Consider the following 22148-nt stretch of genomic DNA (forward strand, 5'->3'; position numbering starts at 1 on the left):
CATTTGTGACTTAATTTAATAAGACTTAATTTGTCGGAAAATTACTAAATCATGAAAATACCCAAATCTTAGGCCCCGCAAAGATGAGTTAAATTTGAAGTTATTTGATACTTTTGTAGATACATGCCAAATAGTAAAAAAAAATTACAGGCTTCACCAAAATGAATTGACGTATATTTTGAAAGGAATGTCAAGTGATCCAGTGTCACCAATCATTTCAGTATGGACTTTAAAAAAAAATGCTAAAGTGAGATTAGAAATCAGCATAAAGTGGCAACAATTACTGATGCATTCAGTTTTCTCACTATTGCTCCCTACTGAATTGTTGTCCACGTGGACTTATGTTTTACAGTGGTAACTACAAAAATAGGAGACCATCTTCTAAAGCAGCTGTAACGTTAGTTTCCAACCGTGTAAAATGACGTTTCTTTCAAATAGCCATGATAGCTAGCTACGTTATCAATGTGATTGATCTGATACGACGGTTCAGGAATGCTTGTTCCTCAATGTGAGAGGCTGTTAGGGGGTTGGCGAGTAATGTCAACGCTCAAAAACGACTTTACAGTTGATGTGGCAATATTATCTTAGCTAGCAAGCTAGTATTAACTAACATTAGCTTGCTTAATGTTAGCCTCCTAGCATCCTCACGGAGAAGTGTGTCAGCACCTTCGTTTGCAATTCACGAAACGTTATTCGTCATTTCTTTTCGAGTCTGTCCTGTAATCAACTGACGCTGATAGGCATTCCGCAAGTAATCACCCAGTGATGCCGATCAGACTATCTTTTGTACTTAACCCTGTAAAGAAGAAAAAACGCCATGTTTACTGATCTGTAGAAACTTTACCAGCTTCACTTGCGCAGGTGCTAGGGGAAAGTTGGTTGCTAAGATACTGTAGACTGGGGATAGCGCGCGAAAGTGCTTACAATCTAAACACGTGCATGATGTATAAATGTGTCTGACTATATTGTTCCCACTGGCCAAAACTTGCAACTGCTTTTAGCCCATGCTGCGCGAGTCCTCGTTGGTAAACGACTATCAATTTCTTAACAGGCAGAATACCCACAGCTTCAATATCTTAGTCTGATGCTTCCAAAGTTCTTTTTAACGTGTGTAATGATTGTGAGAATTTGTTTTTGTTTTTTTAGTAAAAATGCACTTTGAAAAAGCTCGTTGAGCTTTTGTGTTTGGATCAAAACAAGAAAAAAAGACTGCGTCGCAGAGTTCTCCTGTAGTTATAATCCTTCAAACCATGCCCTCAACTCCACAGAAAACATAACAAAAGATAGCCATTGCATTTATCCAGACTCCTAACTGAAGGGCCTGGACTAAACCATTATCATAAGAATGCTGGTTTGGGGTGGAGTGGGGGTGAATATTCCCTCTCTGTGAATCGCCACTTAGAATTTCAAGAATACAAGTTTTCTATGTATTGCTTACAACACACGTCGGCTTGCTTTACCGGTTTGTTTGAATCACTAACTGTGATGGTAAGATTTACATCAACCTGCAATAGTCTTGTAAATGGAAGTAGCCTCCACAGGAACATCCTCAGAAGAACAGCAACTTGCACAGACAGGAAACTTTTTGTGCATCATCGGCAACATCAGCCTGTCTGGTAATTCCTCAGTATCGTTAATGTTAAACAGTTGACACACATCCCATTCACAGACACTTACAACAGGACACAGAGATACAGGTAAAAAAATGTATTTGTGTAACAGTTGAATTCCAAAACATCGTCAAACCCTGAAAATACACATATTCTATTTCATTTTTGAAAATGCCATGGGCCAAAAGAATAAAAAAAGTAAAAAGCACATACAGGACACTGTTTCACTGAGGTTTAGACATAGAATATTTTAACTCCTTCTCAAATGAGTTTAGTTGGAAAGCATTAACATGACCATATAAAAATAAGGCCTTACATTGAAAAAAAAAACAGCTCATATGGCTAGATCAGATTTGGGGGAAAACAATATAAAGTATTCACTAAATATCAGAATTTGAAAAAACTAAAAACTGTATAGCTGTATTTAGTAAAGACAGAATGTGTGCAAGTTACACAACTGAACAAAAGGGCAGTATAAAATGTAATATTATTTAATACAATTAGTATACACAGTTACATCATTAAACCTAAATTTGTCTGATGGAGCTGGGTTTTTCGAGGAAGGTCTCTGCAAAAGCGAAGACGTGCCAGAAAAGAACAATTAATTTGTTCCGAAATGAATGTGGCCTTTTACGTTGTTTGATGCCTTGCCTTGGGTAGATCAGACATCTACAGTAAACAGAGGTTTTGAGGGGAAGGAATTGAAAAGAAAAGTGTAGTGGCATGCAGATGCTAATATCAATGAAGTCCCATTTGCACTATGAAAAGTGCAGGTCCTAAGAGTGGATGTGCTCCTCAAATAGATAATTAGATCAAGACTATGAATGCTGATTAAAACAAAATATAAATATCACAGTGGACATGCCACAGAACCATGGCCTATATGTATAACTTTCATTTAATTACAAACAAATATACATTTCTTCCAACGTATACTTCTAAAGACAAACTATTAGACGCCTGTCTATATTATATATATCTCTGAAATCAGAGGCCTTCAACTGAAGATAAAGAGGGGACATTCTGAACAATACCAGACCAGAGTTTACAAAGTAGATCAAAAGGGACAAAAACATTTTCCATATTCAGGTGACAAAACCCCAGCTGGCAAACAGGAATCACAACAAATCAGCTTGCAGATAAAGGAATTTGTGAACATTCAATTAACTCTCATTTAATTACCCAAGTACACTCAACTGCCCGACAGGTGAATGGTACAAATACCAAAGATGTCTAACTACCAAAAGGGCTGTGGAGTCTCCTGCATCAAAAATAACACCTGATTATTACAATTAATCACTTTAAAAACTCATATCTGCTTTGGTCTTTTTATGAGACAGGCAGAATATGTGTGCCTGTTGAGAGAAATAAGACTGCAGGAAATATCAGTATAATCCATATATCCAAATCAGTGTTTCTATGGAGGCTGAAACTGATGTCTCAGAGATAAGAGCCAATAGCATTAGCACTCTGAAGATGAAAACATGATCGCAAAGAGCTTACTTTGGGAAAGTAACTCCCTCTACTCTACTTCCATCACCTGAGTCTGGGAGTGGAAGCACTTTACATGGAGATCACAAAGGCTTGAAGGCTGAGCTTTCAGCCATGGCGTACGGTGAGTCTAGCTCTTTAGCAAGGCAGAAAGGTAATAGCCAACATGTCAATAGGTGAAATGCACACAGAATATTTACTTTGGGGGATCAGACGAACAAAAAGAAAAATTGTACAAACAATTGTCTCTCTATATAATATATATGTTTGAAATATCTTTTTTTTTATATAAATAAGACCAGATAAAGTTTCTGGTATATATGACAAAGTGCAAAGGGGCAAGTACTAAAATTGACTATTAAGGTGATCATGCTGATCGAATCAATCCACCCCAAGGAAATCTATGACTATGGTTGAGTAAGAGTGCATGTGCCTTAAACCAATAATTATTAATGATTACACATGCCTACAAACCGCAGTATTATAATTGGATTTAAACCACTAGGTAAAGATGAATGATACAGCAATGGGACATTTGAAATGACAGTGGGATTTAAAAAAAATAAGAATCTTGCAAAAGAAAGCAAGATAGATTTCTTTGGGGGTTTTAGTATTTGTGACACACTGGGTGGGCAGGGATTCTTTATACATTAATAATAAATAAAAAAAAATAATAGAAAGATATGTACACTTTTTTTCCAACAATACGAACTCTATAATAATACTTTCAACTTTTAAAATGACATACAAATATACTTTTGCTCATCTTAAGCCCTACACTAGTCAGTTAGAAAATTAATAAAGAAATGATAATTTTATCATACAAAATCCAACACTTCCTTATGTTGTTTTCCATTTAGGAGTCCTGACGTTTTGTTTTCTTGCAATGCTTGCGACATAACTGAAATACTTGAAAAAAAAAAAAAACCTGAATTCATCCTATTTCTGTTAAAAATAATTTTGCCAAACAGTGTCGGTAAAGAATTCCCTTGGTTGAAAGTTCATGTCGTTCTCTCTGCCACCTGTTCTATGGTCCAGGTGGGAAAAGAAATAAGTGCACTTTAGATAGGCATGGTGGAGAGGCTTTTTCCATTCCAGAGCCTTTTTGTGTGTGTCGATTGTGTGTGTGTGTGTGTGTGTGTTTGTGTGTGTGTGTGTGTGTGTGTGTGTACACATACTCATGTACGTGTACACGCATGTGCAATACGGTACATGGTAGAAAGGTTTCAGGCATGATGTGAGGGGTCCCTCACGCTCGTCACAGCTCACGGAAGAAATCAGATGATGCACAAGACACGTCCCTCCTCTCCAATCCTTTCTTATGTCCTAACATCTCCAGAAAGGCAAGATCATAAAATGGATTGCTATATAATAGCGGTATGAGCCAAATAAACAAACAAACAAACAAAAAGTTCAGCGGCAAAAGTGGTGTCAAAAGAAACAAAGCATGTCCGCTCTGCTGACGGCAGTTGTTTTTTTCCTCAGAGTCTTGATCTGTACACGTTTAGACGGGCATATATGCGACATCCATGGGAACCCCACAAGCTTTGTAGCGTAGCAGCTGAAAGTGCAGTTCAGCTGCAGGGATAACTTTTAGTACCAACGGGACCCCATTTTTTCTTTCCTTTCTGAGGACGACCAGTGCAGCCTGACTCCCCCACAGGGCTCCACTGACAACCAACGAGGTCCTTCGATAGACGATGGGCACACAGCTTTACTGCTCTGGTCTATCAGTCAATTCCAGTAAACCCTGTAAGACAGGCCGAGAAAGGGCTTGGAGGCTGTAGATTTAACAGTCTGTTTGGGCTGAGCATCATCCTGTTCTCCTTTGATGATCCATTTAGTCAGTGGTGCACCTTGGGCTGGCAAAGACAGAGAGAAACAAATTGTGAGATAAGCTAGACAGAAATGAACAGGTTATAGTGAGAATGCTCCTAGTAAAAGTCAAGAGGCACAGTTGAGGCGTACCTGCCGAAGGTGAGGATTGTGCGGCGACTCGGGCAGCGGGTCCAGAAGGCTCAAGCCGCTCTTCCTGAAGATGCCATCCAGCCCGGCCGTCTTGGTCACCTTCTCCGGTTTTTCCCCAGAGCCCGAGCTCTTCCTCTTCCTGTAGTCCATTGCCATGGCACCAAACAGCGCGGGACTGTGCGTGGAAAGCGCATGGTCGCCGGGGAGCGAGCTGCCTGCGCCCACCTGCCCGCCACTTGCGTACCTGCCAGAGTCCTTGAGTCCCTGCCCTATCCGACCAGGGGACTTGCTCTTGATGCAGAGGGTGGCTGTGCCATTGCTGATGATGGAGGAGCCTTGAGGGGGGGGTGGAGGAGGTGGGGATGGGTGGTAGCCGTTTCCATTCTTCCGGTGGGAGCTCCCCACGGAGGGCTTGCACCTCTTAGTTCCCAGCCCCTCACTCTGGGCCCTGGGGGACTTTGCAGGTTTAGTCCGAGGCAGTTTGGCAAAAGACAAGGAGGAGGAGGATGCTGGAGTCGGCGGGTCGGGGTCTCTGATGCAGAAGATCCCACCTCGGTTATGGGGGAAGGCTGTGGAGTAGGAGACGACGGAGACACCCTCCATAGACGGAGGGACAGCAGGAGAGGCAAACAGGGGAGAGGAGAGAACACCCGAACCAGGAGAGGAAGAATCAGATAGGCTGGGGGAGTTGCTGCCAAAACTCTCTGCTGCCAAGGGTACCTTCCTGCACCAATAAGACAGATGAACATCAAATGATCAGCGATGACCATAGAGATATTGGTCAGCACTAGAGAACTGAGAGTTTGATGCTTTTAATATTATCTTTTCAGTTATGACCAAAAGAAACACCATTACGTTTTTTTATGATTTGAGTCTTTCTAACTTACTTCCACATCTGAGAGTTCACATGCTTCTCTACCATGGAGTGTAAGACCAGTCGGATCTTGTCCCAGCGCCGATCAAAGACATAATGACCTCTCCCCATCAGCCTACTGTTGAAGGCACAGCACTGCCCAAGACAACAGAAAGAGTGGATTTCTTATTTGGGAAATTGTGCTTGCACATGTATGGCATGAAGCTCAATTCCACTGGGGAGTACGAGAACAGACACACCCCCGCACACAGTCCCTCTGCTATGTGTCACTTTGGTCAGAAGTGCCAGCTAAATAAGAAAGGCAAACAATACTGAAGGCTGCACAACATAATATGGTAGCTTACTATATTACCCTGTGTTACAATTACAATATACATGTAGAGACAATTATGGGGTAGTGTGGTCTAAAAATAGCGGATGATTAATGCTAATGATTAGCAGGTTCAGTGTGTCTGAAGCGTCTAAAAGCAAAAAACAACACCTCACAGGGAAAGAGCTCGTAGCACATTTAAAACAGAAAACAGTAGTTCCAAAGTCACATCTGGCGCAGCGGGACAACTGGCTTGAGGCCTGGGGAGAGACAGGGATTGTGTATTTTGGTTCTTACACTCATTGGGTCCGGATGGCGCGGAGAGTAATGGCAGGTTGGTTTCTCTAGGTCCTCGGACGCCTCAGTCTCACCCTCATCGCTGGACAGGCGGCTTTCTGCAGCTTCCCTCTGCCAGCGTGGCACAGGGTCTGCGGCAGGCACCGGGGTGGAGTTCAGCATCACAGCGCCCCGACTGCCCAGAGACCTGTCAAGATTTTGAAGGAGATTTGACGTCACTGGTACTCATCATGAATAAGTGAAATCACTTTGACTAGAGATGAAAAAGGGAATCAGAGTGCAACGTATTTTGATTCCAAAGATGATCTGTTGAAGGAAAACAGCTCCCACTTCCACATATGCCTAACCACAACAATTAGAACAAAACATCTAATTTCACAAGGTCATTCAAGGTCATCACTCACAAATAATAAGCACAGGACACCTGAAACATTAATGGGTGTCTACCTGTGGATGTTTGTGTTTGCCAGACGTAGCCGCAAAGTGGAAGTGGTTTTGCCATTGGGGCAGTGGACAGGACCGCTTGGAGTAGTGTCGTGCGATTGGGTGGGCTGGTTGCCTGTCTGAGTATCCTGTTTCTGTCCAACCTCCTTCTCCTTTGCTCTGCCTTTGTGTTCGGCCAGGAGGATGTCAAAGTTTTTCTTCCTCCCAAGTACAGCACGCCGATGGGTCAGGGAGTGAGTCTGTCACACACACACACACACACACACACACACACACACAAGTCTTTATCAAGAAGCACTTGTTTTAACCTGAGCCATCACAGCATAATGAGGAACTGAGAAGACCGAACACAACAGGAGTGTTGTGCCATACAGTTCCCTGGAAAACTAACACAAAAAAACAGAGTACAGAACACAAAGAACACAAGTTAACAAAATGAGTTGGACAACTGCCAACCTTGCAAGTGAGAGACCGGGTGCAGGGCCTTTTGGTTTCTGGGTCCAGAACTCCACAGTGTTTATTAGGATCGAAGATCCTCCCTTGAGAAAAATAAAATAAAATGTCACTCACTATACAAAATATATGTTCATTTACAGGCTAGGACCTGTCTGTGGTTGAATCTGTGTCTGGTTTAAAACGTATTCTAAACAGTATCTTACATTGCTTCCATGCAAGATAATTTTTTTCACGGAAATGATCACTTTTCTCATTTAAACCTGTGCTGCATTTCAATGCACTACAGACTTCGCTTGACTCAATCATTTCATATCAACTGGCCCTGACCCAGATGTCCTCAGTAATCTCGAATCGCTAATCTCTATAATCTAGTCGTGGATGTGTGCTGCGATGTTCTGCGAAGGGCGGAGACGAGAGCTTGGAAGGAGCCAACCTGCTGCTGGAAACCACCGCTCCTCGTTTCAGGGTTTTTATAAGGAGCAAAGGATTTTGGCAGATGCTGCGTGTGTAAAATACAACCCCTTAATCAAGCCCATGTGAATGACACAGTGGCAGCACAAAACACCACATGGAAGGGGTGGTGGTGGTGGTGTGGTGGGATGAGCCAACACGGCAGCCTTGTTATGCTCATCATGTCGGGCCGACCTCTGAGTCTGGGGCTCGGTTCTATGCTACTGCTGTCAATTTTCGAGCACACTCAGGCGCCCCCAGACTATATCTTGCAAGGATCATTTTCACTTTGAATTTACACCGGCTTCTAAATCCCAGAGTGACAAAACATTGGGCTGACAGATTTTTTACCAGGCCAATCAGCAAGCCATGGGGAAAGGTTTAGATGAAGTAAGAGAGGAAGCACTGTCATCTGACATTCAGCAACGGGCTTAAGTCAAAGGGTTAAGTAAAGATGTCTCAATTTGATCCCTGTCATTTAAAGTGTATGATGTCCCTAGTGATTCTGGTTTAAATCTCTCAGCTCAGTTTTTGCTTCTGGTGTAAATCTTTCAGGTCAGTTTTCTCAATAAAAGCAAAACTGTTAACATCATTTTGACTGATGCTCATTGAGACAACCCTAACCCAAAATAAATCCCTCCTGAGGGTGTCCAGACCACACTGAACAACTGCCAGTTGTCAATATGAAAAGTGGAGGTTTTGTGTTTAGATGTTTAGCTAGTCAGCTAGAACTATGATGTGTTCAGTCACGTCTCTGAACCCATTGGCTTAAAATTTATTTTCACAGTTTTCCTCTAAATATTTTCTGCTGCAGCTCAGAATGCAGCCATCTCTCTCATGTCAACCAATGAAAGCAGCCACAGGTGTCCAGTCAAGAAGGGACTCACTATTGGAAACTGAACTTTTAGCCCACTAGCCCAAAATACTGATATATACGTATGTCATGTATGGGTATTCAGCATAAAAATACTGGGATATCATTTTTGGTCCATATCGCCTAGCCCTACCTGCAATGCAACAGAATGGGCAGGTTTTGACACAGGCTGATATTATCTCACCGCTGCTATGCAGTATTGATATATGTCAAAACAAGGCAAATAAACAAACAACAAACATAAAAAGTTTACCTGACACTCTCTTAGTCCGGGTACCTTTCGTCCCATTCTGGTGCTTTCTCTCCAGGGGAGAGGGCGGGGCACTGGGCCTCCTGTCCAATAAGGACGGGGAGGGCGAGGCACTGGGCCTCCTGTCCAATGAGGACGGAGAGGGAGACGTGCTGGGCCTCCTGTCCTGAGCTGAGGGGGAGGGGGTGGGGGTTGGCCGTTTGTCCAGCGGGGAACGTGAGGGGCTGCGTCGCCCATCAGGGGCCGAGGGGGGCGTGGTCGAGCGGGGCGTGGCTGGCCCTCGTCCATTCACAAATTTCTCCTGGGGCTTGTGGGAGGCAAGCGATGACTTGAGAGAGGCGGCCGGGGACTGTGAGGAGGCGGTGGAAGATGAGGAGGAAGAGTAGGGGTAAGAGGAGGTGCTGGGCGCCGCAGAGCTGGAGGACACTTTGATGTTGCTCCCCTCCGACCTTCCAAAGCAGGGCATCTTTTCCAAACTCACCACAGGCAAGGACACACTGCACAAACACAGATAACATGCTAAGATAAGTAATAAGGTGTAAGGAAAAATACATGTTAATAATTAATATGCTTATATGAGCACTATTTGTGAAACATAAAAACGTTCCCAGCATTCATTACACATACCAGCTGAAAAGAGTATGGAATTGGAATAACCTGCGGGCATCATTTGAGTGCTCCAAAACCTATGTACACCCAGCACTTTCATACCCATCACAGAAACCTATGTAACACCCAGCACTTTCATACCCATCACAGAAACCTATGTAACACCCAGCACTTTCATACCCGTCACAGAAACCTATGTAACACCCAGCACTTTCAGACCCGTCACAGAAACTAAATGTTGTTCAATGCCGCTGGAGGCAACAGAAAAGCTTTCATAATACTTCTCCACCCTTTGCTAATCCCCCTGCATTGGTACTATATTTCCATGCAAAAAATCACTTTGTAGAAAAAGCCCAAGCTAAACAGCTGAGTGTGTATGTAAATGAGGAGTTGGTGAGTTGGTGTACGCACCAGGCCTTGGCGCGGGCTCCTTTGGGGGGGTAAACGGCGAGCGGGGCCTTGCTGAAGCGCGAGTGGGGGTAGTCGCGGGGCACACGGAACGGCAGCGCCTCCACCCCACTGTGGCTCACTGACTCTTTGGGCTTCATGGGAACCAGAGGGGCCCTGGAGCCACTGGGAGAGCCGTGTCTCCTCTCTGCAAGGTGCACATAGCCATCCAGACACAGGCGCACACACGCACAGACGCACACACGCACAGACGCACACACGCACAGGCGCAAACACACACACACACACACACACACACACACACACACACACAGACAGAGAGTGGAGTTATGATGGCATTGACTAGCTCATTTTAACATTGTCTGAGTGCATCAGACTAAGTGTCTTGGCAGCTGGATTACTGATAAATGATTGAGAGTCTTATGGCCTTTAAATGAGCCTGTGACGAGTTACAGGGCTAATGTGTTGCTTTCGTTAAGCACTCTGGTATGGCTTTAATTTGTGGTATGCAGAGAGAGACAGAGAGAGAGAGGCCACAGATAAATGTGCAATGACTGCTGGTGGTGACAGTAATTAGAGAGAGAGAGATAGAAAAAGAGAGAGATAGAGAGAAAGAGAGAGATAGAGAGAAAGAGAGAGATAGAGAGAGGGGCACTTGAGGAGGTGAGGAAAGGGAAAAACAGCCACTACACTTACGGTTCTTGCTATGCATGGCTTTGGGGAGGGGTTGGGGTGGGGAAGGCTGTCCTCTCTATTCACTGTGAAACTATTCCCCAGCTACCTGCAAGTCCAAAGGGGCACATCAAAGAGTCACAGATGTACACACTAAACACATGTAAGGACACACAAGACACAAACATACACTGATGGTGGATGCATCACAAGGAATTCATTTTTCTTTTCCCTAACTTGGCACAGCACTATAAATGTGTTTTTTTTTTTTTATGTTCATGGCGACTCACATGGGATATATTCAGGGGGAGCGGGGGGTGTTAGGCTGCCAGAACAGTCTTGCACATTTTGGAGTTAAATAATAACAACAATAATCAGAATATAACGAGCCTTATTCTGGCACTAACAGAGCTGGCCTTCAAAGCACACTCAGGCTGCCATGACGATGTCGGCCAGGGCCTGAAACGCTGCTGGAAACATCTCCAGCGACTCTGCTTCGTTGCATTTCATTAGGTGGGACACAGTGAAGGGCAGGGGGGTTATGCTCAAGTGGGAGTGGAAGAAAAAAACCTTTTTCGCCCCACCTCTTATTTAAAAAAAAAAAACTAAAAAAGTTGTAATAACACTGCTCTGAGCAACAACCGAGCCATCCGCAGCCCCCCGTCCCTTCTAGGTAGTAATTCAATCAGACACAAGCGGCAGGTGTGTAAATAGACCAATCAGAGGACAAAAGCAGCTGGATTAGGACAGGCTCAAAGTCCACACTGTACTCAAGTATGCAGCAATCTTAATACAACCCTTCCGCCCCCCCCTGGCTTCCATTCACCAGCAATTACAAACAGGCCGTGGCGCAAGTTAACCAAGGGGTACTAATGTGTTTCACAACACACACACACACACACACACACACACAAACTGGCATTAACATCAGCCTTTGTTTCTCCTCACGCTTTTCTGGGGCACAAACACTGATCTCACTCACCGAAAAGCTACACGCCAGATATTTGTTCTGAGGGGTTTCTTTGACTCGGAGGGGAGGGGGAGGGTGGGGGGGGGGTGGGGGCAACGGTGCAGAGGTGCCATGGGTCCACTGTTTACGCTTGTTGGCATCGGCGCCGGCAGGAAGCAGAGGCGCTTCGCCACACGGGGGGCAAAAAAGCTCAGCTGGGTTTGTTTACATCCGCCTGGCGTCAGTCGGCAGGAAGACACCCGCCAGCCAGCCCCAGCTTAAGAGAGAGCTCAGAGAAACGAAACGAAAAGAGCAACAGCCAAAAGGAAGAAGAGAAGAAAAAAAAGAACATTACTGCACCTTCAGCTCTAAGGGCCATAGATCCAGCAGAAAAAGCCCTTCCCTTGGAACTATGCACATAGTTCATCCGGAACAGCCCTTACTCAGCCTCTGCCACAGGCATAAAAAAGGTTGCAGGAGGAGGAAGGAAAAAAAAAAAGAGTAGTGGGAAACAGAAGGCAAAAGGAAAAAAAAAGAAAAGAGAGAGAAAAGAAAAGAACAGCCCGCCTCCTGACTGGCTCGGAGGCATTCTTCTCTGGGCTGCGGCACTGGAGAGATGAATAGCCCCGAGTCATTGACCCCTGAGCTGAGCCCACACAGCCGCGCAGCTGCAGTATTGCGCGGCACGCATCTCGCAGACGGGCTGCAGGAGAGAGGGACAGAGGGCCGTGCATGGCCTGCGCAGGTGACTGCTCCTTGCCAGCCCCCACCCCGCTCTGCCACACAGAAACAGCAAGCCACCCTGCAAGGCACACAGCGTACTGATTCCAAATGGTGTGTGTGCGTGTGTGTCTGCCCGTCTTTCGCCCGCTTCCCTCGCCAGGACACATGGGCATGGCACACAGAAAAACCTGAGGCAGATGTGAAAGCACTGGAGCAAAATCTAAAGTAAACTAGCGGGCCTTCCCTTGCAGCCTCGAAGGAGCTGGTGCACTCTCAGTCATCCAGGCGGGATGACCGCAACCACAAACACACACTAAACAACAACAACAACATAACAGCCACTTAACAGCAAATGAGCCAAAATGGAGGCCGTCTGGTCTTTTGGCTGCAACACAATGGGTTGCAATCAAAAACCCAAGAGCCACACAATGCATATTCAGTGTCAACCTGTCTCGAGCACCTCACTCTATTCAGTGTGGTTTGCTGTTAAGTTGGTCCAGGTTGGTCTGGTCACACATTCTCTCTCTCTCTCACACACACACACACACACACACACACACACACACACACACACACACACACACACACACACACACACACACACACACACTCAGTTAACACAGAAGCTCCCACTGGCCAGTATGCTAGAGGCATTTGTCTTCACGGGAGGGCCCTTTAAGGCTGGCTATCATGCTGTCGCTAGAGGCCTCACCAAGTGGTGTCACAGCAGGCTGGGTAAAGTTTCAATCGTGTGGCTCTATCATTCCTGAACACTCACTACTGTAAAAGACTAAAGTCAGGTGAATCAGCAGCAGATGCTCATCAAATCCAGCATTTTCTTTTTTTGTCAAAATCAAAATCGAGAGATGCTACGCTCAACCAAAAAATAACTGATGAGGATGATTGGAACAGAGATAAAAAGCAAACAAACAAATGATCATTAAAAAAAAAAAATCCACATCAATTACAGCATTGAATTCCAAGAGAGCCTACGCCAAATGACTCACCTTTCTCATAATCTAGCACAAGACTGTGGGAAGCACGCTTACCGTAATGCGTCAGGAACCCCTGAGGTTTGATGACTTGTTCGCAGACATTGCATACGACGAGCAAGAATTCGTCATGAGTGGGAAACTGGCCAAACAAGTGCATATCTACAGGGAAGCAGAAAGCAATACTGTGAACTGAGTAAGCAAGGAAAGCCTGTGAGGAAAGGCAAGGACAAGAGAGAGACACAGAGGGAGGAGGGGGAGACCGAGCGAGAAACACCAACACTGCACAAAAAAAAATGTCCACGAGGGAAAGCCCTTTTTTATACCTGTGCTTAGAAGACCAGCTAGCAAAAAGCTAAGTAAAATTTAATTATAGCCACAATCCTATGACCACAAAAAATAGGTTGATGTTGTTTGATGAGCTTCTATGATATGTACAAGCATTAAAAGGGTCATTACACAATAGTGTGAATGACAAGCTTGTATCAAGGGATTCCTTATTTTCAGTCATGACCAGTGTTCACGTTAGCCGGCTATGGCCGGACATTGGCCGATTGAACGCATGAATGGCCGGTATAATAAGATGTAAACGGCCCAAATGTCCGATAGAAAATATGTATGTAGGCTATGATTTAATCAGTAACATATGAAAACAACAAAACAACTGTAACATAAACCTGAATATAATCAGCCTGCTATGTCATTAAAAAAAAGTTCTAAAGCAGATTTGGATTGCATTCGGAACATGCGCTGGTCGAGGTTCCGCAACACACGCAGGCTGGTTTCCCCGCTAAAAACTGTTCACTAAAATAAACAATAACAAAATTTTAAAAAGGCTAAGCAGACGTCTCTCGGTCAGTTCTTCAAAAAGACCTCTAATAGCCTTGATAGGCCTAATGATTCGTCAAGAAATGATTCGACTCCAAGTACATCATCCGAGGCCCCGACGGATTTAGGAAATGCGCCTGCCAAAAAACTTAAAAGGAGTTTTAAAGGTGAATGGCTCGAGCAATTCCGTTGGCTAAGGTCGGAAAAGGTGGATGGTCGAGACACAATGTTTTGTAGCATTTGTGAGAGAGCAGGCAAGTTAAATGGCTTTACGAAAGGCTCCATGAATTTAAAAAGATCTGCCTTAGTTGACCATAGCGAGTCGTCTGACCACAGAGCCGCTATGTCCCTAACACCGCAGCAAAGTGCAATGAGAGTGCACTGCGATAACGCCACTACTACTCGTGGCACAAATGAAAGTGGTGTATCACATGGCTAAACGTGACATCCCAAGTAATCAGTTTTGCAGATTGACAGAATTACTTGAGTGTTTGGAAGTTCCTGATTTTTTTTTTAAATTTGTGTCGTTTCTCATTTGGAGTTTTGGTGGTTATTTAATTAGGCTATTAGTGAATAATGTCCGGTAGACATTCCAAATGGCCGATATTCTGGAATAGCGTCGGACATTTGTCCGGCCAAGAAAAAGTCTAGCGTGAACCCTGGTCATGACATTGTCATTCCAATGTCCTACATGTTTCACCTCTTTCCTTTCAAAACACTCTAAGAGGCTATAGGTTCTAGAGAGTTCTGGACAATCAGTTATGTCAACGTTGAATCTCATACCATAGGCCTCAGACTGTCAGTCATAATGGGTTGGGTGGGCGGCACACATGGTGGCCCACCACTTGCTTCCCAGAGTGGCTCCACCAATCACAGCAGCCTTTCAACAGATACCAAACCTATATGAATACGATGGTGAGAAACATATTTCACCACTGATTGTATCACGATTCACAGTCACTTAGAAAACAACACTGACTGTACTTTTAAAAGCACGACAGCAATTTCCTCCATTTCTGCCAAGGCAAATACAAACTGAGTGTGTAGCTTAGCGCTGCTGCAACAGCTTGCCAAATGAGGCTTGGTGCCAGGACCGAACTACTAAAACAATCTCCCCTTTCGTGAATGAATACATCTCAAACACTGCCAGGAACGGGTAGTCGATTTTTCATTATATGATGGCTGCGTGATGAATGAAAGAAGCTGGCGGGAGAATGATGAATTATTTCAGTGTCTCAATGAAAGGGGGTGCCCCAGCCCAGCATAACTGTAGACAGAGCTTATCCCGATCTGTCAAGGTGTGAGCCAGAAGATTACAATCAAAATGTGTTCATAACAGATAACAAGAAACTTGGCCTGTTTTTTGTCACCAAATTTTTCACATTCTCTCTCCACCTTCTCGGCTATGGGTGAGGGCCGGGTGGCCCAGCAGACGCCTGTTGCACTGAATGCACCCAGACTCAAAGTAATGACAGTGATTCTATGCAATGGTACAGTGAGCTGAAAGGGAGTATGTTTCAGGTTTGTTGATCTTCCACACTTTAACGTTTTTAAATCCTACCACGGCTGGTTGGAGATATGTGTGAAAACACATGCCCCTGCACATCCATAGCGTCCCTTCAGTATTAAAACACTGGACTGTGTCACCAGGGCACCAAGCTGCAACTTCATAAATGTGACAGTTTTTTAAACTTCACTAGCCTCTCAATTGAAACACAATTAAAACACAACTGCAATATTGTGTTGCATAATGAATATCAAAAAAGTTTGAGCAAGCAAGTATGGCAACACTTGTGCTAATACTGGAACACATATTTATTTATAGAAAAAGCATTACTACTGCATTCATTTGTTACTGTCAACATCTAAAAGAGTTAAAACGGCACAGCAAACTGACTATGGATCTTACCTTCTCTGTTTAGTTTCATCGCTTCCTTTTTGTTCAAAAAATGTTTCCCTTGATTTTCAGCAATGAGTGCGCCTGCACAAAACGAGAAAGCTTATTTGCAAACAAAGAACAACTTGCAAAATAACCTGCTGTGTTTCAGTGATAGCTTTCCCCTTACAAAGTATGGGCATGCAGTTGACCGTGCGTCCCAACAGTAAGTCAACACTATCAGCAGGGTGGCTTGCATAGTGAAAATACAACTAGTAGTAGCTAGGTGGCTGTCTAAATCCAGCGAGGCACAAACGGCAAACACTAAACTTGTACACTTAGTGACATATGGCTCAAAGTACAATAGAATGAAAATCAATCCAGCGCCTCTGTCAGGGTAGAACTGTCACTTTGCACCAGCGACAGAATATTTTTGCTCATCTCGCTGGATGTTTGCATATGTTGTTTATTTCTGCTCACAGAGATGCATGGAGGACACCCAGTCAGCTCAATCTCAGTTGAAAAACATTGTCGATAACAAGTGCAAAACATTAATTAAACAGTGAAACCAGAATATCAGCGTGGACTTACTGTCGGAGTGGAGTAATTCAGTTGCGTCGGTAAAGATAGACCACGGTTTGCACTTGAACGTATCCAGACTTGGTAGTTGGCGATCCAATGTCGCCATTGCTCTTCCTTCTTGTTGCTTGCTTTTTCCTTTCCTTCGCAGCCAGCAAAACGAGACTGGGGAAGCGTCTGACGTCACATTCGACAAATTCCGTCTCTGCTCGTACCATGGCGGCAGAGAGGTGAAAGGTTGAAGGGGGGCGGTGACGAAGTTCAAAAGTTCAAGCTGTGAATCCATGAATTTTGTGATTCAGGAAATCACATTAACTATTTATCTTGAGTACAGTCTTATTTGCCTTATGACGATGACTCAATTCAAAAGATAAATACTTTTAGCCTCGGTGATATTATGCATTACGTAACGTTTATGGCACCATAGATGACTAACATTTCCTCAACGTAGCCTGATAAAGCGTGTGATTGCTGTCAGAATCATCAGACACGCGTTGATAATTATTTAGTATTGATTCAAGATTGAAACATCCATTTAGTTTCCTCCAAGATGTGACGCTGTTCAATTTTTTTGAGAGTTGAGTACAGCTGTTGGTAAAGTGTGGTCAGTGAATGTGACCACTAGATGTCAGTGGCACACAAGCAACTCATTTCCTAACTGTGTGGCATAATAGGGGCCTAGTGGCAAATACTTAATCGGAGGCGTACATACTTAAGACAGTCATCTGGAGATTTCTATTCAAAGTAAACCATAAGCATTTGGTGAAATAAGAGACCCAAAGTACTGTACTGAGGTCTTCCTTTCCAACTGCAGCCACAACCCTCAAGGGTTTCATTAAATAATGTAGCATTTGTTCCCCAGACAAAAACCAACCAGTGTGTCACAGGATGACCAAGAACACAAAAGCTGTATTATGCCAAAGGGACTTCAGGATTTATTTGGATAAAATCACCCAATGACATTGGCAAGACACTGATTGCTTTTCTCAGGGGACAGCCTTTATTAAAAAAAAGAAAAAAAAACACAAAACATAATTACTCCTTTAAAGGATTTCTGTCAGGACAAAATAAAATAGCTCTATGCTAGGATGTATAGACACCTCAAGCATGTCTTTAGCATATTTATGTTCAACACAGATTCAGCTTTGGACTTGGCTTGAAATGAAAGTAAATAACCGTTTTTTTTTGCATTGTCAGAAATTATTGCTTTCATACAACAGAATCAATCAATACAAAAAACAAGCTTTTCCAAAAGAATAATCAAAATGACAAAGCTCGTAATATGCACATTTTGAGGTGTAAATTCTCATTCAGGCATTAACATTCAGAGTATTCAAAGGCATTTGGTCAAATGAGTGCATAAAGACACAACACAAATAAATCTACTGTCACAAGAACATGATGCATACAAAATCAAGTGTCAGGACATTTCTTATTCATTTGAAAAATAACCATTAGAAAACAGTACCATTACTATAAGGCTAAGGAGTTTCAGAGAAGTTCACAAACATAAGGCAAGTTTTAAATCAGGCACATCTATATATAAAGCTTCAGGGACATAAAATGGAATAAGCAAGTGTACAAGAAATAAAATGCTAAGCAAAGCTCTGCTAGGTCTGTAAGCACTGCTAGCTGAGGCACATAATAACATAGGTGAACACACACACATCCTCACAAAAGAACATTTGTAGTGATTAAAGAGCAAAGGCAGATAATTCGTCTCGGTATATTCTTCAGGGTGGCATCAGGCAGACAGCTATAGTAGCGGTGAACTGAAAAGAGAAAAAGAGAAGGAAGAGAAAAAGGGAGGTTTCACTTCTCTCGTGACTGCAGGAGAGGCCGTGACTGCCACCTATTCTCCTCCGCAGGCAGCTGACAAGAGAGAAGGTCCTGCTTAGGAACGGGCCGTTGTTTAAATGGGGGCTGGGGCCGACCTGCGGCCTGAACCTTGCTGTGCAGCAGCCTTTTGGGAGTGCCACTGTGTCTCTTTGTACACAAACCAAGCGTTGCCAAGCCACACAATCACGTTCAGGAAGCCAAAAACCTGCAAGAAAAAGTTAAACAACATCGTTTAAGCGTGTCAATGACCAGCTATACAGAACATGGCATGGGCAAGACTAAAATGAAATTTTCCATTCACAGGAATCATCTGCACTACTTATAGTCATTGCAGCTACCTGCCTGAAATTTAATTTTATATACAAATATCTTCTAACTAAAAAAAACCTCCTGTGGTGTAACTCTAACAATAAACACTAAGAAGTGCAAAGAGTAAAATCTGCATTCCATCACCCTTTTATCGCAGAACGTCTGGACTTCCTGTTTGTTCACAACATTAAAGGCTTGAGAAAAAAAAACTCACCACGGATATATCAAGGCTGCGCATGTTGGCGATCTCTTTGACCTCGCAGATCACGTCTGGCTCCCTGCACAGGCTCAGGGTGGAGTCGATGCCCGCTGGGCCCGTGGCGTCTTTCACCACCTGCAGGCCCCTGGCCCAGGCTGAAGAACACACCAGCCACAGGAAGGCGAAGGCAGCTGTCACCACAAAGTCCTGCAGCAGAGGGAGTGTGAAAGAGGGCCAGAGAGCATAGCGGGCGAGACGGAGAGAGTGAGAGAGAAAGGGAGGTGAAAACACTTGCCAGTCATAGATCATCCACTGGAATCTGGGATTGCATAGTTGGTTGCACTCCAGAAAGACAGATCCTTCACTTGCACTCACAAGCATGGGCCCAAAGTTGGAGTCCTTGTACACGTGCATATAGCCCAGATATACTAGCAAAGCCAGCATGCAGAAAAGGAAGGCGAGCACAGCGACCCCCACAAAGAACTCCACTGAGGATGCTGAGTCCCCCATCAAGTGAGTCTCTGCCACTGTGCGGTTGCATAATGTGGTGTTGCCCTCAACAAGAATTTCTTGGTTTAATCTGTAGGTATACAAGACAGGAAATTAGCTATTTAACACAAAAATACAAGCAAAGAAACTGACATCTACTTGTGGATTCAGAAAACAAGCACACTACCAAAGGCTCTCTAAAGATCAACATCAATAATAATGTATCCACAGATCAACTAATGACAGGGAAGGCACTCACCTGAAAGGATAAGAGAAAGCAGCTGTCAATGTCTTGTTTGCTCCTTCAGTGCAATTCAGGGAAAAAACATTTCTGCCTGAATAGCCACCACAACTTCCAAAGGCAAAAACAGCGGTGAACTATGGAAAATATCAAGATTGATTTCAAAGTTAAACACTGTGCGCGTATGTGTGTGCGTGTATTTGTGCATGGAAGGTCTTTTGGCTGCTGGCCTTGTTCTTGAGGGTAACAGACCAGACCTTTCTATGTCCAAACTTGGAAAAGGCAGAGTCAGTCAATGGAAATAGCTAAAATACCTCTAGGGTTGGCCGTATATGTTTGCTGTTATGCCTTAATAGTTTAGCGCAGCATTTGGAAACGTATCCCTTCCCCCTACTGTCCACCTTATGGACTTGTCCTCCATTACAGCTCTATGAGCCACTATCCAGATGTTTAGTTTTACAACTTTTCACATCCTGTTTGTGGGCCACATCACTCTTGACGTCGGTGTCGAGGTGTAATTCACAATAAGCCTACCATCGTGAGGTTTCTAAAACATGATTCGCCGTAGGTCAGATGACTATGAGTTCCACATTTTATCCTTTCTATGGGCGAGAACAGCTGAGCCGGTAATTCAATTTTCCTCTGCACAGACTATCTCTTTGAGCCGGGATGTTGCGAGTGAATTTAATTAACGCCTTCTTTAAGTCTCACGTCGTTTCAAGAATATATAGCCTAATAGATACAAAATATAGCCTAGGCCAATGATTGTAAACTGACTTTAAGCTACGCAAATCTGAAAAGTTCGGAGAATGGAATGTGGTTTTCTTCTCATGGGAGGGAAAACGGTAGAACTGAAACAGAGAGAAGGATTAACTCATGTTAAACATTTACAACATAGGTTAGCTGAATTATTATGGCGAAATTAATATGTAACGAGCATGATCCCATTCAAATGAAAGACAGTCAACATAAAAACGATATTAAGTTAGGCTATTGAACATTCTTGAAAGTGTTGAATCAAAAGGGCTTCAGCTGAAGCAAAATGATGAGACGGCAAAACAGAAAATTCAGTCAAAGATACTTAAGGACCGAACATTTTCCACCAGCGAGATTCCAACTTACCAACTACCTTTGCTAATAGTTCAATAACATATCTAATGCATTTATATAAAATTCCTTCCCATCTAGGTTAGGCCGTATCCTCGAACTATAGTTGCAATTCCTCTGCTTTAAATGTGGAAAAGCGGATTACATTGACGACATTCTGTGCGCTTGCATTTGCTTAACTTACCCATTCCAGCACCCTTATGAAACCCAGCGGTTCCTTTAGTGGAGCCAAGTTAAGCCTAAATCCTGGCATCATTTGTATTGGCGCCACAGAAATGCTCGAACACTAAAACCAATTTGTGGACAGGATGTTTTAGGTAAATGTTCAAGTTTGAAAGAGTGACGTGGTTCTTTCGCCCTCTCCCTTGATGAAGATGCTGCCCCTCCTACGCATGAAAAAAGTGTGCAGAACGGGGGCGCAAGCGATTTCCAGATACATTAACTTCGAGTGAAGACTGAGATTTATAATACAGTCGTGTCTAAACATTTTTTGTGTTTTGGGCTTTGACAGTAAGGTGTTTATAGTTTTGCTGTGTGCGTCGTAAAAAAGAAAACAGCATAAATGGACTTTGACCGAGAACGTCACAATTTTATCCTTGCCAAACATGTAAACAATTGTACTTAAATGTCAGTTTTGCTATTAGATCTATCGCTAGTCATCTATAACACAAAGGCTGCAGCTTCAAAATCACTGATTGAATGACTGCACTTAGAGGGCAGGCTGTTAAAATGGATGGAGTCAACTGAAAAGTACAGGAAGTATTTTGGCTTTTTGAAGTAGCCAGGAACCCATCAAGAGCAGAACACAAAATCCGTCCTGTGCATTTGAGACTTCCTGTTCGGTCTTTGTAAAGAGATGTACTAGTCAGCACATCTCCTATCATTGATAAAAAAGCCTGTTGCTTGGATACATATACGTTTTTTGTATTTGACTTTACAAAACAGACAACTCAGTCTCATGAGATAAAACATTGCTCAGTTTTCTTGCTCCTTACTTATAAGGAAGGACTCTTGCCAGGGCCCCGGGATGGTACAAACAACTGCAATGTGTGTGTGTGTGTGTGTGTGTGTGTGAGAGAGAGAGAGAGAGAGCGAGAGAGCGAGAGAGAGAGAGAGAAAGAGAGAGAGAGAGAGTAGGCTATGTGTTTGTGTATGTGTTTGGTTCACAGGTGAATCATTTATCTCAAGGTCATTGCAACCGTATGCTTTTCAGCAATGAAGCAACAATACAACTATGAAGTGCAAAGCACCAAACTGTACTTAAAGTAACACTATGCAACAATTTGACACTAAAGAAATTGTTG

The 22148-nt window shown here is 43.5% G+C and overlaps 2 protein-coding genes across 3 annotated transcripts; both read right to left on the minus strand.

Annotated features, from left to right (window-relative positions):
* Positions 1 to 1692: 1692 nt before the first annotated feature.
* Positions 1693 to 16779, minus strand: atxn7l1 (ataxin 7-like 1). The gene is made up of 11 exons (XM_080851035.1): positions 16673 to 16779; positions 16115 to 16186; positions 13435 to 13539; positions 10045 to 10228; positions 9028 to 9521; positions 7451 to 7533; positions 6998 to 7233; positions 6551 to 6737; positions 5957 to 6078; positions 5070 to 5793; positions 1693 to 4963 (listed from the first exon to the last, which is right to left on the minus strand). The coding sequence occupies exons 1-11, from the start codon at positions 16767 to 16769 to the stop codon at positions 4946 to 4948; spliced, it is 2322 nt and encodes a 773-aa protein (XP_080707161.1). The 5' UTR covers positions 16770 to 16779; the 3' UTR covers positions 1693 to 4945.
* Positions 16780 to 17653: 874 nt separating this feature from the next.
* Positions 17654 to 21186, minus strand: sypl1 (synaptophysin-like 1). 2 transcript variants are annotated; one of them, XM_080851038.1, is made up of 5 exons: positions 21029 to 21186; positions 19756 to 19874; positions 19383 to 19587; positions 19023 to 19214; positions 17654 to 18704 (listed from the first exon to the last, which is right to left on the minus strand). In XM_080851038.1, exons 1-5 carry the CDS (start codon positions 21098 to 21100, stop codon positions 18573 to 18575), a joined length of 720 nt encoding a protein of 239 aa, XP_080707164.1. In that variant the 5' UTR covers positions 21101 to 21186; the 3' UTR covers positions 17654 to 18572. The 2 variants fall into 2 exon arrangements, with proteins under 2 accessions (XP_080707164.1, XP_080707163.1); XM_080851037.1 differs by having other exon boundaries at positions 19023 to 19587.
* Between the last annotated feature and the right edge of the window lie 962 nt (positions 21187 to 22148).

Source organism: Sprattus sprattus (assembly GCF_963457725.1).
Source record: "Sprattus sprattus genome assembly, chromosome: 14".
NCBI classification, from domain to species: Eukaryota; Metazoa; Chordata; class Actinopteri; order Clupeiformes; family Clupeidae; genus Sprattus; species Sprattus sprattus.

Excerpts from the sequence above, each read along its gene's own strand:
- sypl1 (XM_080851037.1), bottom strand. The coding sequence starts at position 21,100 with ATGATGCCAGGATTTAGGCTTAACTTGGCTCCACTAAAGGAACCGCTG. Across the intron at positions 19,875-21,028 it reads TCATAAGGGTGCTGGAATGG|TTCACCGCTGTTTTTGCCTT; the intron begins GTAAGTTAAGCA and ends TATTTTCCATAG. Across the intron at positions 18,705-19,022 it reads GCAGCCTTGATATATCCGTG|GTTTTTGGCTTCCTGAACGT; the intron begins GTGAGTTTTTTT and ends TTTTTCTTGCAG.
- atxn7l1 (XM_080851035.1), bottom strand. The coding sequence starts at position 16,769 with ATGGCGACATTGGATCGCCAACTACCAAGTCTGGATACGTTCAAGTGC. Across the intron at positions 16,187-16,672 it reads TGAATTACTCCACTCCGACA|GCGCACTCATTGCTGAAAAT; the intron begins GTAAGTCCACGC and ends CGTTTTGTGCAG. Across the intron at positions 6,079-6,550 it reads GCCATCCGGACCCAATGAGT|TGCTGTGCCTTCAACAGTAG; the intron begins GTAAGAACCAAA and ends TGTCTTGGGCAG.